At 33.4% G+C, this 13,709-nt stretch overlaps 1 protein-coding gene across 1 annotated transcript; it reads right to left on the reverse strand.

The window, feature by feature from the left end:
- Positions 1 to 883: 883 nt before the first annotated feature.
- LOC142619502 (D-xylose-proton symporter-like 2) lies at positions 884 to 13,275 on the reverse strand. Its single transcript, XM_075792623.1, has 14 exons — positions 13,119 to 13,275; positions 12,453 to 12,553; positions 11,917 to 11,995; positions 11,589 to 11,648; positions 11,402 to 11,468; positions 11,184 to 11,308; positions 10,073 to 10,174; positions 8,760 to 9,128; positions 8,634 to 8,681; positions 8,467 to 8,529; positions 6,357 to 6,437; positions 6,028 to 6,126; positions 1,812 to 1,949; positions 884 to 1,293 (listed from the first exon to the last, which is right to left on the reverse strand). Exons 1-14 carry the CDS (start codon positions 13,161 to 13,163, stop codon positions 1,162 to 1,164), a joined length of 1,509 nt encoding a protein of 502 aa, XP_075648738.1. The 5' UTR covers positions 13,164 to 13,275; the 3' UTR covers positions 884 to 1,161.
- Between the last annotated feature and the right edge of the window lie 434 nt (positions 13,276 to 13,709).

Raw genomic sequence — 13,709 nt, forward strand, 5'->3', positions numbered from 1 at the left:
AAAACTCAAGAACTACTAACTCTTGGAAATTTAAATTCATAAGAATATAGTTCTTGATAAAAGAATTTATTATTATTTGGATATATTTAGAACTTGTACTCATATTATGGTGTGCTCCCTATTTCTCTCTCACTTGTGTGGATGTATTTGTTTCTAAAGAAAAAAATGGGGTGAACATAATCTCATAACTATTTCGTTTATATCTTGAAAGTAGAATTAATATTTCAACATTTATAGATATGTTTTTAAAATAACAAAAATGCCTTTAAATTACAAAACCCATTGTTTAAATGTCTTTAGCATTATCTTGATATAATTTATTTTTTAAAGCCGATTCTAAATGCTATACTAGCATTTCTTTTTTCCTATTTTGTTCAAGCTATACTAGCATTTGTTTTAGTAAAGCAACACATGTAGAATTAACATTTCCATTTTTCAAAATAAATAAATAATTTCTAACTTAAAATATGAGCTGAAATTTTCGCATTTCACTAAATTAAGATACTTATATTAAATTATATTTCTAGAAGATTTTATTAGCAAACTTTCTTCTTCTTCTTTTTGGGTAATATTATTAGCAAAACTTTCATGAATTACCGAGACTGATAATCTCGGCCAAAATTCCTACGTATTGGGTATTAGAAACAATATTTGTACCCAAGTTAAAAAATCAAAAATCGATATTCCCTTAGAAGTTTTTTTTTTTTTTTTTTTTGATAGGTTCCCTTAGAAGATTTTGATTATTTATTATCTTAATATAAGTGGATTGGCAACAATGACTTTAACTATATAACCTTAAGTCATAACTTCTTCTTTTTTTATATATATTCTCTTGGACAAATAAGAATTACAAGAATATGTTTATTTGATACACACACACAGGTGGGGGTGGAAATTACATCTATTTCTTTAATTAATCAGGGGAAAAAATAATCAGTAACACATGTATAGAGAGAATATAATAGACATGAAGATTCTACGGCGCCTCTACACTCTAATAAGAAGAGACCACAGAAACATCAGTTCAACTTATGACTTGTGTGAATACAGACACAACTTAATTGCATACAACATGGGTTTCTCCCAACCTGAAATTATGTAACAATATCCCAACCTTAAGTCACAACTAAACTCAGTATGAGGAAATGGAGGCAAAAAATCTTAAAGGCATTTGGCTTCTATTTCCTCAAGAGTAAGCCCCTTTGTCTCAGGTACCACGAAGAATATGAAAACAAGAGACACCACAGCAATTGCCCCGAATATATAAAACAATATTGCAGCTCCAAGCAATGCCTGTAATTAAATGTGAAAGAAAAAAAAAAGAACTTTCAGATGATCATGCAAATATAATGAAATTAATTTACTAATACTGCATGGCAAACAGTACTTCTATGTATATGTACTTGCTTGTATGTATTCATGTGTTTGTGTTTCTGTAGCACATCCAGTTTCTATGATAATCATGCCCTTTTTTCTATTTACAAAGTTAATTATTTATGGAAAACATTTTCTATGATAATGCCACTAAAAGAGCATGGAACGGGCAAAGATGACAATAAAAACAGATTCTCTTGGTGCTACTGGATAAATCAGCTAAAGGTATCAAAAACTTGATCACATCTCATTGTAAGGCAGCAGACAGACACCAACACAAGCTGACAAATAAGTACTCACAAGTCATGGTTATAGCATGTGGTTTAGTGTCATCCAGTGATTTTGATAATTTTCTAACTATTTATAGCATCAATCTCTACTCCAGAAAGTCAAAGGACATAGTGTTGGGAAAATAAAGTATTGAAAGAGTTCAGCACCTTCAATGGGGAAAATGCAAATGTCACCAGTGCATTTGCTCCAAAATTCACAAGCACTGCAATACTGAGTCCTCGCCCTCTAAGACGTAAGGGGAAAATCTCCGAAATCATCAACCAACCAATAGGACCAAAGGATAACTGCAAGACCAATTTTTAAAAAGTGCATTGTTATGTGTACAAAATGAAACAAATTTGCAAGAAAACGTCTAAACCAAGAGAACAGAAGCAAATTAAAATGGAATGTTACGAGATAGCTAAAAAACAAGATTCAAATTCGGCAGAACAAGTTGTTTAACAAAATCTACAGAAATTATTCTTGCTTTGCCATACATGTGAGAAAAAATATCCCCAGTACATTGTCAAATAATAAGTGTTTTCACCCTAACATAAGTGGTCAGTTTCTCAAGAAAAATTCTTTTTTATTTTGGTACATTCTTAAGACATTCTACTATTACGTTGACATTGCAAGAATCATCTCTAGAAAGTACAATGGAAACCATTTAGAACAATGCACTTTAGCAAGAGTAAAAAATAAATGGCTTCTACCAAAGTTATCTATAACCCCTATTATAAATAAGTTTTGTGCTCATTCATCTACTTTTAGAAGTGGTACTAAGTTGTATCTTACTGAAGGAATAAATCTCTTTGAGGAAGGATCAATCATTCACCAAAAGGCTTCCGATGAGCTTTACCATATTAGAGAAAGATGCTTCAAGTGCCTGTGAACACTAGTCCACACTCAAATATGCTTTTGACTACAGTAAGCAAACCCAGATTTTTTAAAGCCATCCAAATTTTCCTCCCTATATATGTTTTATTATATATTATATTAATCCTTTTAATTTCAATTCATTGTCACACCCACTTTTCAATAACCCTTGTGCTGAAATAAATGTTGAAGCAGAAAATCATAAATACAAATTCTGGTTCTGTGTTTTAATGTTGCAGACCACATCCTTGTTCAAATATATCTTTTTGCTATTATCTTGGCAAACGTTGACTAATCCCACAAATGCACAAGGAGGAAGAATACAATTTAGACCATAGGAAAAGATATCTTACTCTAGAGGCCTAAAGATCATTCTTTGATGCACTTATGACTTAACTATAAAATTAGGATTTCCTAGTTAAGAAATGTTTTTGAACCTTGGGCTTGGGATATTATTAATGTTTGCAATTTTGTCTATATTGCTTGCTTACCAAAAATTATTTGAAATATTGTCTATTTGAGTAATGCATATATTTTGCTAAATAAGCATTTATATGTTTCACTCCACCCAGCACAGGCCATTGATTTACTAGGACAAGGAGAAAGAAGAAGGCATCAACACCCTGCAGCCAGCTCATAGGTTGCAAGTCCACTCAAGGATCATTTAAGTGTTCAAGATAGCAGAGTCTTTATTCCATTTCTTTAAAAAATTCTTATTCCATTAATTTTGCGAACAAAGTAGAGTTCAAATGGTGAAATACGTACATAACAACGGACAGATAATCAGAAAGGGAAAAAAGGTCCTGCATCTCTACCTCTCTCTTGGATGGCTAAGTCTCCTAAAAAGTATTGATGTACTATAATACCATAATTAGTCTGACTGATAATGATTACAAAATTCATATTCCACATAATTTTTTTTAATAAGAGATTTAAGTCCTTCTCTAGCCTAATTTAAGTGTATGTGTGTAGGGGTGTCCACAGGTCGGTCCGGGTCGGGTTTATGCCCAACCCACAACCGACCCACTTACATTGGGCGGATGGTTGAATGACCCGTTGCCGACCGCAAACGACCTTGGGTCGAGTCGGATCGGTCTCCGGTGGACAATGTCGGGTCGGTCGACCTCAGTATTGAGTTACAACCACCGAATCTTTGCCGGATCGAAGCTCAAAACCCCCCACACAAGCCCAAATTTGAGCAAAAATCACAAGATCTAAGCAAAAATCTAAGCAAAATCCGCCACATCAAGCCCAGATTTGAGCAAAAACTTCATCTTATCGCTGGATCTAAGTAATCGAAGCAAAAGCACCACATCAAGCCCAGATCTAAGCAAAATCTGCATCTCACCACCGGATCTAAGCAAGAAAATCAAGATCTTCACGAGATCTAACCAAAAACTACCAAATTTCTCTCCGGAATATCGATGAATTTGAACGGATCTAGGTAAATCCGGCCTTCTTTCATGGGTTTCGTCGGTTGGATCGAGTATATCGGGTTTTGAAGAAGAAAACCCGCCATCCGACCAACCTAAATCGGTTTTTGGTGGTGGAGACCCGTCTCCAACCGTCACAAGTGTCGGGTCGGCCAGGGCGGTTTGGACAGGTGGGTGGGTTTCTAGGTTCCAGTGGACACCCTTATATGTGTGTGAAGCTTCTTCATTTACAGTAAAATTACAAATTTACAAATTTTATAGCTTGTCTATATGGAAAAGCCAACTCAGCAGATCTACTAGAATTACATGGGAGAGCACATCATCCAAGGCCGGCTTTAGGACTAGGCCTCAGGCCCCCATTACAAAAATGCCCAAAATTTATGAGAATAAATTTTTTTTTTTTTTAAATGTGCACTATTTTTCCAATCTCTAACAAGCCTCCAAACTATGACCAATGAAAACCCACCCAATTGAAACCCCAAACTGTTTGACAAAAAAAAAAAGTTGTAAATGTATCAAATCATCAATGACAATAAATTTCCCCTAACAAAAAGAGATTTTAATTTTTGCAACTACATCATAGATTGTCAACACTAACCACATAATCTCCCACATGGCCAAACACCAAACAATCTCCATCTCTCTCCCAACACCAAAATCAAATTGAAAATTATATTACAATTTTACTTAGCATCGCCTTACACAAGATAAATTAAACCTATAAACCTCCGTATTATTAATAATAATAATAATAATAATAATAAAAAATTTTCATTTATTTTTGTTAATTTTTTTTTTTTTTGATAAGTAATAAAGCTTTATTGAAATCAAAAAAAGAAAGACACCCAAATACACAGGGAGTATACAGGGGGGGGAAACAAATCAAAGACGAACATTACAAACATCAAGCAAATCCAAAATGGAAGAAAAATGATGGTTTCTCCACACAGAGAACCAGTCCAATAAGGCTCTAAAAAATAGAAGCTTGAGATAAAGCATAGAACGCTCAATGTCTTCAAAACACCTACTATTTCTCTCCTTCCAAATACACCACATCAAACAATGAGGAACAACCATCTAAATATCTCCATTACGATGGCGACCAAATCGACCTCACCAACAAGCAAATAGCCCAACAACAAACATTGGCATAACTCAACAAACTCCAAATAAACCAAAAATCATATCCCACAACTCCAAAGCAACTGGACAATGAAGGAATAGATGATCAACAGTTTCACTATTACGCTTACACATATAACACCAATCCAAAATGCAAACCTTTCTTTTCCTTAAATTGTCAACTGTTAGACATTTCTCCAAGGCAGCGGTCCATACAAAGAAAGCTACCCTAGAGGGAATCTTCTGCTTTCAATTGCTTTTCCAAGGGAAAAACTGCTCACTATGGCCAACTAGAAGATGGTAGTATGCACTATGACCAATCATGATATTTGATGAATTAACCTTGGTTTGGTTAGTATTAAATAAATTTATTTAATTGATGTTTAAATTTATCGCCTTAACCTCAAACTCTACCAAGTCAGCCCAACATCATCTACCTAATATTTTAAGCTACAACATTAAAGAATTTGCATAAAATGGGATAACTAAAGTTGATAGTTAGATCCTGCTTCCAGGAAAGACAAATTTAAAAATAATAATAAAAAAAAAAAACAAATAAAACAAAAACAACAATGAATTAACATGTCATGACTTTAATGGAAGTTTAGTAAAGATCTAATTAAGGCTGATATGCAGATCCTGTTTCCTGTAAAGAGGAATTTATTAAAATAAAGAAATCAAATTGCCATGACTTACATGGAAGTTTAGGAAAGATCTATCTTTTCGTACTATGATAATAGTATGTGGAAATTCAATCAATAATCTAACAGTTATTGCTACTGGTGAAATATAATGGGGCCACTACTATTAACTAATAGACGCCACCTTCAACAAGCACCACACATAAATAAATTTAAAAACTGCATGATGGAACAAAAATGTTTCATCGTATCAAGACACAAATTCTGGGATAAGAACTTCAATGAAGAATGAAATTGAAAATGTTAATTACCTGGTAACACCCAACATACAACAGCAGTGAAACTACAGCCACAACAGGTACATCATCCAGGAAAAGGTAATATGACCCCAGAAGGAATAAAGAGATAACCTGTTACACAAAGTGTATATATTATTTATCTTACAAATAAGTAGCTCAGAAGTCCATTTTTTCAGATAACCGAAACTCCCATGCCTCAATCAATCCCCTTTGTAGGTTTAAAAACAAGCAAGTTCAAACAAGGATCAATATTGATAAATTGACCTCTCACTTTTTTAGTATATACAGTAAAGATTTTGGAATTTTGAAACCAAACATTCATGAATAAAAGTGGGACTTACCATCCCAGAAACACCTCCAAGTAATAAAGGTCTCCTTCCAAGTTTATCAACTACAAGAACAGCTACTCCAGTCATGATCAACTACAAAAAATAAAACAACACATTTCTTATGAAACAGTTGCCAAGTTCTTTGATTTAGCCACAAAAAAAAAACAGTTGCCAAGTTCTTTGCTCGGACACTAACTTCCTATATATATACGGGCTAAGTTCAAGTTACACATTCACGATGATTAGAGATGAATGACTATCTTATCTATTAAATGTTTAATTTAAAGTTTTCAGATTTTAAAATTATGCATAAAAGATGAGTTTGCGGATCAAATAGAAAATAACAATCGATTGGTATGAAATTTGACATGCAAGTTGAGATCATTTAGAACATGTAATCCAACAGTGGGATTTTCCAAATATTAATCCAATAAAAAATTATTAGGTAGTGTAATATTATTAAAAATTACCCCAGGTGCAACTTGATCTTGCCCCTCTATGTATATAACTACTATCAAATTCCTCTCTCACACGTGATGCCTATTTTAGAGAGAAGTATAGGAGAGATTTTACAGATTTTATATGATGGAAGAAAAATGTATTATAACATCTATCACCATTTACATGATTAATTTCAATGGCAAACGCAAACACAAAATGATGAGTACTAGGGATTGCATAAATCTTTGGAATAAACCACCTACTCAGCAGTACACAGGTGATGAGACATGCACACCACACTTATATATTATTCAGAGAAGTAATCAACAATATTTATCCCTTTTATGCAGGGACCAATTTGTTTCATTCAAAGCCTACATTCTTACACATGCATGCCAGTGTCAATATTAAAAGCATAATACAAATGTTATCACATGCATACATCTACATAAACAGATAAATGTGTCATAAATTCAATTAATGCTGTCATAGATTCAATATAATAAAAAATTTCATGAGTGGGAGAAGAGACGTGGTTAAGACGAAACTTTTGACAAGAAATTCGGAATTATCCTTCATTTTCAGAAAAAGTCAAAATATAACATGAAGGCATAGACGGTATAGGTCCTGGGCAAAAGATTTATGGTAATCTTATAATAACAAAACCAAGGGTATTTTAAGCATTTCATATTTTTTAAATGGTGCAATTAACAATTTTTTCTGCTGCATTACTAACATACTGCATTGAAGTGCATGCCAGATATATATCAGGTCTGAGTATTTCTCAGGAATATGAGGGAGGTCCATGTGTTTTCAATAAAAACTAGGGGAAGTTGAAGTATTTTACCTTTTTGGAAATTGCCTTAATTCCTATTTTGACTTGGTTACCTATTTGGGTTTTCTGGATGCGAAAGGAAAGTATATTCCTTGTCTTGTCAATTAAGTATTATCGTATTTCTTGTCTACCAAGGAATAGGAGTTGAAGCCTTATATATATATATATATATATATATATATATATATATATATATAGAGGTAGTACAATAAAGGGTTTGGTGACTTTGGCTTAAGCAGTGCTCATATATATATTTAAAATGAGAAGACTCTTAAAAGAATAAGTAATGGGTTTCTTTGGAAAGTAGTTTGGTAGTTCTTCTAAGGTTAAAAGATACCCACATGTGAGTTAAGAGTTCGCTTGCTGTATTGTTATGAGAGCATCAATGGGTGTACTAGAATTTTAGATTTGGGAGAGTTAGTATTCAATGTTTGTTATGGTGTATTGTGATTTGGGTTTTGTGCTTGTGAGAATCTGAATATGAAATGTGAGGTTTTGTTGAGTGCAGTTGTAATTTATATTGGTTTTTTTTTTCTATAGAAGTTGTAATCCATATTGTTGACAGTGAATTTTGGTTAGCGTTTCCCGTAGATATAGGTATGGAACTGGCCGAACTTAGTTAAATTTTGTATCTTGTGTAGATGTTTTTAATTTCTTGTTTACATAATGCACTTTTCCTAGCCCCAAATTCCCAACATACCCCAAATATTTTGTGAATTTACACAAGAATTTCCATTCATCGATTTCAAATGCCATGAGTTGTCTGAGGATAAATGGATAATGAGATAAACACCTAGTAAGAATCTAATTTAAATCCAATTATTCAAAGGAAAAAGGAAATGTTACCTTCAATAAACCTAGTAAAATTGAGACCCGTGTTGCATCGGATGCTGCAGAGAATCCTGCACTCTACCAGACTATATTGGCTTAGGATGTAAGTCTATTTGACCCAGTAAGAAGTACAGTTACTGTCAATACCCAATTAGAATCCTAGTTCTAAATCAAAAAGGTACCTGAAGGATTGATCCAGCATAGTATAGTACACTTGGTTGCCCGGTGATCTGTCATCAAAGTTAATGGTGCATATCAACCAGTGTTGGTAATTACTAATTCTGATCTATTGCTTCAACCAAATATACCTGTTGAAACAAGACTAATCCTGCACCAATTGTAAGAGCTTTCAAGCATTTTCCTTTGAACATTTCACTAAACGTAGCTTCTTTTTCGTCACCAACATAAGCAAGCTCAGTCAGTATCTCATCTACTTGTTCAGGAGCTGAGACACCAAAGGCTGGACCCCTGAGCCGGTACAAGCAACCTACTGCAGTTTCTCTTAATTCCTGCATGTTGCCCTTTCCCTGAATGGCACGTAAAAGTAGCCATCTAGGTGATGCTGGTAGCCACCACATTCCAATCCCCATAATCACTGCCAAAGGGGTACTAGCTCCATACATGTAACGCCAACCAGCAACTGTGTCAACTAAAAGGCTACCAATTCCGTAACCTCCCTGCACAAGATTGTAAGTGCTTACAATTTGTAGACTATATGCAAATACATTAAATAAATATACTAATGATAATTTTGTTGAGGAAGCTAGAAAAGGGACATCTAAATCCAAGACAACTCCTACTAGCTGCAATTCATTTAGGCTCTGTTTGGTTGGGAGGATGGAAAATGTTGAGAGGATAAAAAAAATTAGTTTTCCACCATGTGTGTTTGGAATAGAGGATGGAAAAGTTATTTGAGTGAAGTTCTCCTATGTCATCGGAAAAAAAAATAGAGAATGGAAAAGTGGAATGATGGAAAACAAATAAAAATTTCCTTTGTTTGGCTGACAAGAAAAATGAGAGGATAGAAAAAATAGTTTGGTAAGAATTAACAATTATAACCCAACTACATAAGAAGTAATTTTAAAATTATTATATAAGAAAAACATTACTTATTATTAATTAAATTACTAAAGATAACATCTTATAAAAGTTAACACATCACATTTACTTCTTTTTTTTTTTATTCAGCCATTTTCTTTTCTCAACGTTTTGGCTAATTTATTTTAACACACATGCTGGAGAAAAAGAAACAATGTTATTTTAACATTTTAGCTGGCTGGTACCTAGTAAAAAGCAAGCCCAAAAAGTAGAAGAAGATAGGAAAGATTGAATTTGGCTGGCTGGTACCTGGGTGGTTGAATGCTGGTGAGAGGGTAAAATTGTAAACACAGTTTTCTCCCCATTTCGGGGAGATGTGGTTTTGGTGGGCCCAGGTGGAAAACACCTGGACACCTACTCTTCCTCTCTATTTTCTTTTGCAAACCAAACAGAGGAAAGCTCCTCTTTTCCTTTCACTTTTCTCCCACCCATTTTCCATCCACCCACTTTTCACCCCAACGAAACAGAAGCTTACTGCATACCCTAAAATAAATTATCCTCAGTTCAAAGTTGAAGCACTTACAACCATCCCAAGGACTATAAAGAACTCTTTCAAAGAGATTAGTCGACCACGTATCTTACTTGGAGCTGTCTCAGCAATGTACATAGGAGCTGCATGCATTGCCTAAAAGTGAAGAAACTAAAAATCATGTCTCACACTTGACAAAAAAAAAAAAAAAATCATGTCTCACATAAAAATAAAAAGACAAAACTACATTTTTTTTTAGCATCTATATTCTTCAAGAATGCATAGTTAAGTCATATATCAAAAGCAGGCGATATTTGCTTTTCCCTGATGTAGACCAATGGTATCTGCTGCCTAAATTAAGGCAGCACATATTCTGAAAGGGGATTGAAAATCACCAAGAACAGAAAGAAAAGAAAAGAAAAAATAAATAAACCCTAAAAATCAGCACCAAGTGGGATAGAAAACCTAGATATCAACACCTATCCATTGGAAAAATATCAACTGAAATTGTACTCATCCTAAACTTGTCTCCAGAGGCATAGAATAGCACGCTTATATAGACTACTTGGACTAGATCCTAACCCTAACTAACTTGGATTAAATTATGAAAATAACTTTGACTCTAGGAAAATAAAACTTAAAGTAAAATACCAATAACCTATTTAGATAATAAAATCCAATAGAGCAATATAAAATAATAATAATACAAAATAACAACAACATAACTGACTCCTAAAATTTAGAACTAAATTAAAATAAATTTGTCTTCCTGCCTCCTGCATCATTTCTTTTTGCACTTTCCTTTGCAAATCTATTCCCACATTAACCTCTCCAGAAGTAAGAAAACCACAAGTGCACTTAGAATTGAAAAGGGATAAAAAAATTATGAAGACCTTTAAGATATATACCTCACATAAATATAATGGATTTGTAATTTCAATATATGTGCCTAGTTATATTACCTAGTGGTTTAATTTACTTTATACAAACTGTTTAAGGAAAATAGAGGTATATGCATATGGATGTTAATGTGGAGATAATAGTGCCTAGATATGGGTATTATATTAACATGGACATGGTACCACATAGGTGTGTGTGTGTGTGTGTGTGGGCGTGTCCATATCTGTAGATATGTATAGAGTGAACAACACAAGATGTTTATTACCAGTCCAATTCCTATGCCAAACACAAAGCGCCCAATGACCATAATAGGGAAGTCAGGTGCTAATGCTGTTATAAGAGCTCCAACAAAATACAATAGAGCAGCTGCAAGCAACTCCCTTCTTCTTCCTTTGGTTTATATTCACCATTTAAACTTCATTAAGACATGGAAAATATCACAGATATTTAATGTATAGCTCTCTATGTAACAGAAAAACTAACCTAGGAAATCAGCAACATTAAAGGCCAAAACAGAGCCAATCAATGCACCATATAATGAGCCACTAGTCTGCAATAGGTAGCATCCACAAAATTAGAAACAAAAGCATGTATTTGTTTTCCCCATCAATGTAAAATATCAACCCATAAACATATAACAATAACAAGAAAGAGTCAATTGTAAACTCACTATGAGACCAATCTCCACAGAAGATAAGTTGTACCATGATATTCCACTTAGTGTCACTGACTGCAAGAAAAGACAAAGGTTATTAAGAAAGAATTTCATTAACTTGACTTAGTTATTTAAGAAAACTACATGCTGTTAACAGTAGTATGGGGTCAAAAAATAATAAATAATCTTATATAAGCTGCAGTTTTAGAGTGAGTCCTTCAAGCAAGGAAATACAAATATACTTTTTGGCACTTAAATGAGAATTTTCATTCAAAAGAATGAAAACAAGCTAAGTCAGATGAATATAATGCCACTACAGTTCAAAATTACATTAAAAGCATACCTCTATAGATATTGTGGCACAAGATGTAGCACCAATGTCATAGCCATACAGTAGTCCTCCAAGAGCTGGGAAGAAAAATCTGGAAATAACATGACACTCCATAAGGGTAAGGCTACAAATAATTAGGTGCAAATTTATTGTTTAAATTTTTAAGAGCAATCACATTATCAGATTGAACCCTTGGTCTTAGTGGGACATGAATAACACCAAGCTGGTGGCACCTAACCAGGATAAGAAGTTTTCAAAATTCACCTCACTTTTAACCTTGTCTTGCCTCAAATGGCCGAACAAAGATACAAATAAAAATATGAAGCATCATACTTTTAGTAAAAATTGTAAACTTAAAGCTGTAACTAATTAGCTATATACATATATTGATACAAAAAACATAATTCATAACACATTCCTATCTGGGAAAACTGCTAAACATTCTAATGTCGCAACTATTCGCCAAACATCATTTTCATAGCATAAGACACCACAAATTTTTATCAGCTCAAAAGGGTAAAATTTATGGCAGAAATTTGAATACTCACGGTAGGATTGCAGCGACAACGGAATAGTTTTCAGAACCATGAACCCCCCCATTAATAAGAGGCTCCTCTACACCACCAATCTCACCAGAAGACTTTCCTACCTAAATAAAAACAACAACATAATCAACTACTTGAAAAAATAAATCTTAAACACCAAACAGAGTATAGCATTCAAAATTCCCTCTCTCCTATCTCTCTCTTTTAATTTGTTTTCTTGTGCACTTTCTATGCATCCAAACAAGCATGAAATGCAAAACAACACACATACCATATGTTATTTACAATCATTTTTTTAGAAATTTCACAAATAATCTCAAAACACTAAAACCAAACAACATTAGGTTTCCAATAAAGCAGTGAAAAACTTGAACGAAAATAAACCACAAAATATTCAGTGATCCTCTGTGATAATGATCTCAAAGTGAAATTTTTGACATTTAACATTTAATTTCAACAGAAATTTTAACTTCTCGTCTCATAATTCTATACAATGAAACAACTTGTTCAAATTCATACAACTTCCAGTTCCTCAACTTCCTTTCGCTTTTGCTTTTGCTTTTGCTTTTTTTCTTTTCTCACCATCCAAACAGAGCATAAATAATATTAACCACAAAGGAATGAAATTAATACATATAGTTTTTTTTGGGAGCATGAAATAGTGAAAACCTTGCCGAGAGACGAAAACGTGGGTTGCTGAGAATCGGAAGCCATTTTTGAATGAAGCTCTGTCTGAGAGAGATAATTGTAAGCGAATTATATTATATTTTATATATATATATAAGTTTTAAAAAAAAAAGGGTGAATGGTAAATAGTAATTTAGGGGCGGTAAACAGAAAAGTTGAGAGATGGTTTGAGATGGTTAGGTGTGAGAGTGGGAGAAAAATGTCAAGTGTGAGAGAAGAGAATGGGGGTTAGAAAGAAATGAGATTTAGAGTTTTAGACAGTCAGACAGTGAAGGAAGTTTGGTTGAGGTGGTGATGAGTATTGTGTACACGAAAGTCTGAAATTGTATTTATTTATTTATTCTTTGACTTCAGATTTATGCTGACCAATTAAATTTCAACCAATATAGGAAGGTTAGAGAGGGAGAGAGAAAAAAAAATATTTTAATTTTTGTCTCTGTTATCCATCTACATATACATGTACATCATATGGGAGTTAAAAAATAAAAAATAAAAATCTAGTACCACATTCTTTGTGTCAAAAAAAAAAACATTTCTAAAAAAAAAAACATTTTTTGTGTCACAATTTTGTCA

Source organism: Castanea sativa, chromosome 12, assembly GCF_040712315.1.
Source record: "Castanea sativa cultivar Marrone di Chiusa Pesio chromosome 12, ASM4071231v1".
In the NCBI taxonomy this organism is placed as follows: Eukaryota; Viridiplantae; Streptophyta; class Magnoliopsida; order Fagales; family Fagaceae; genus Castanea; species Castanea sativa.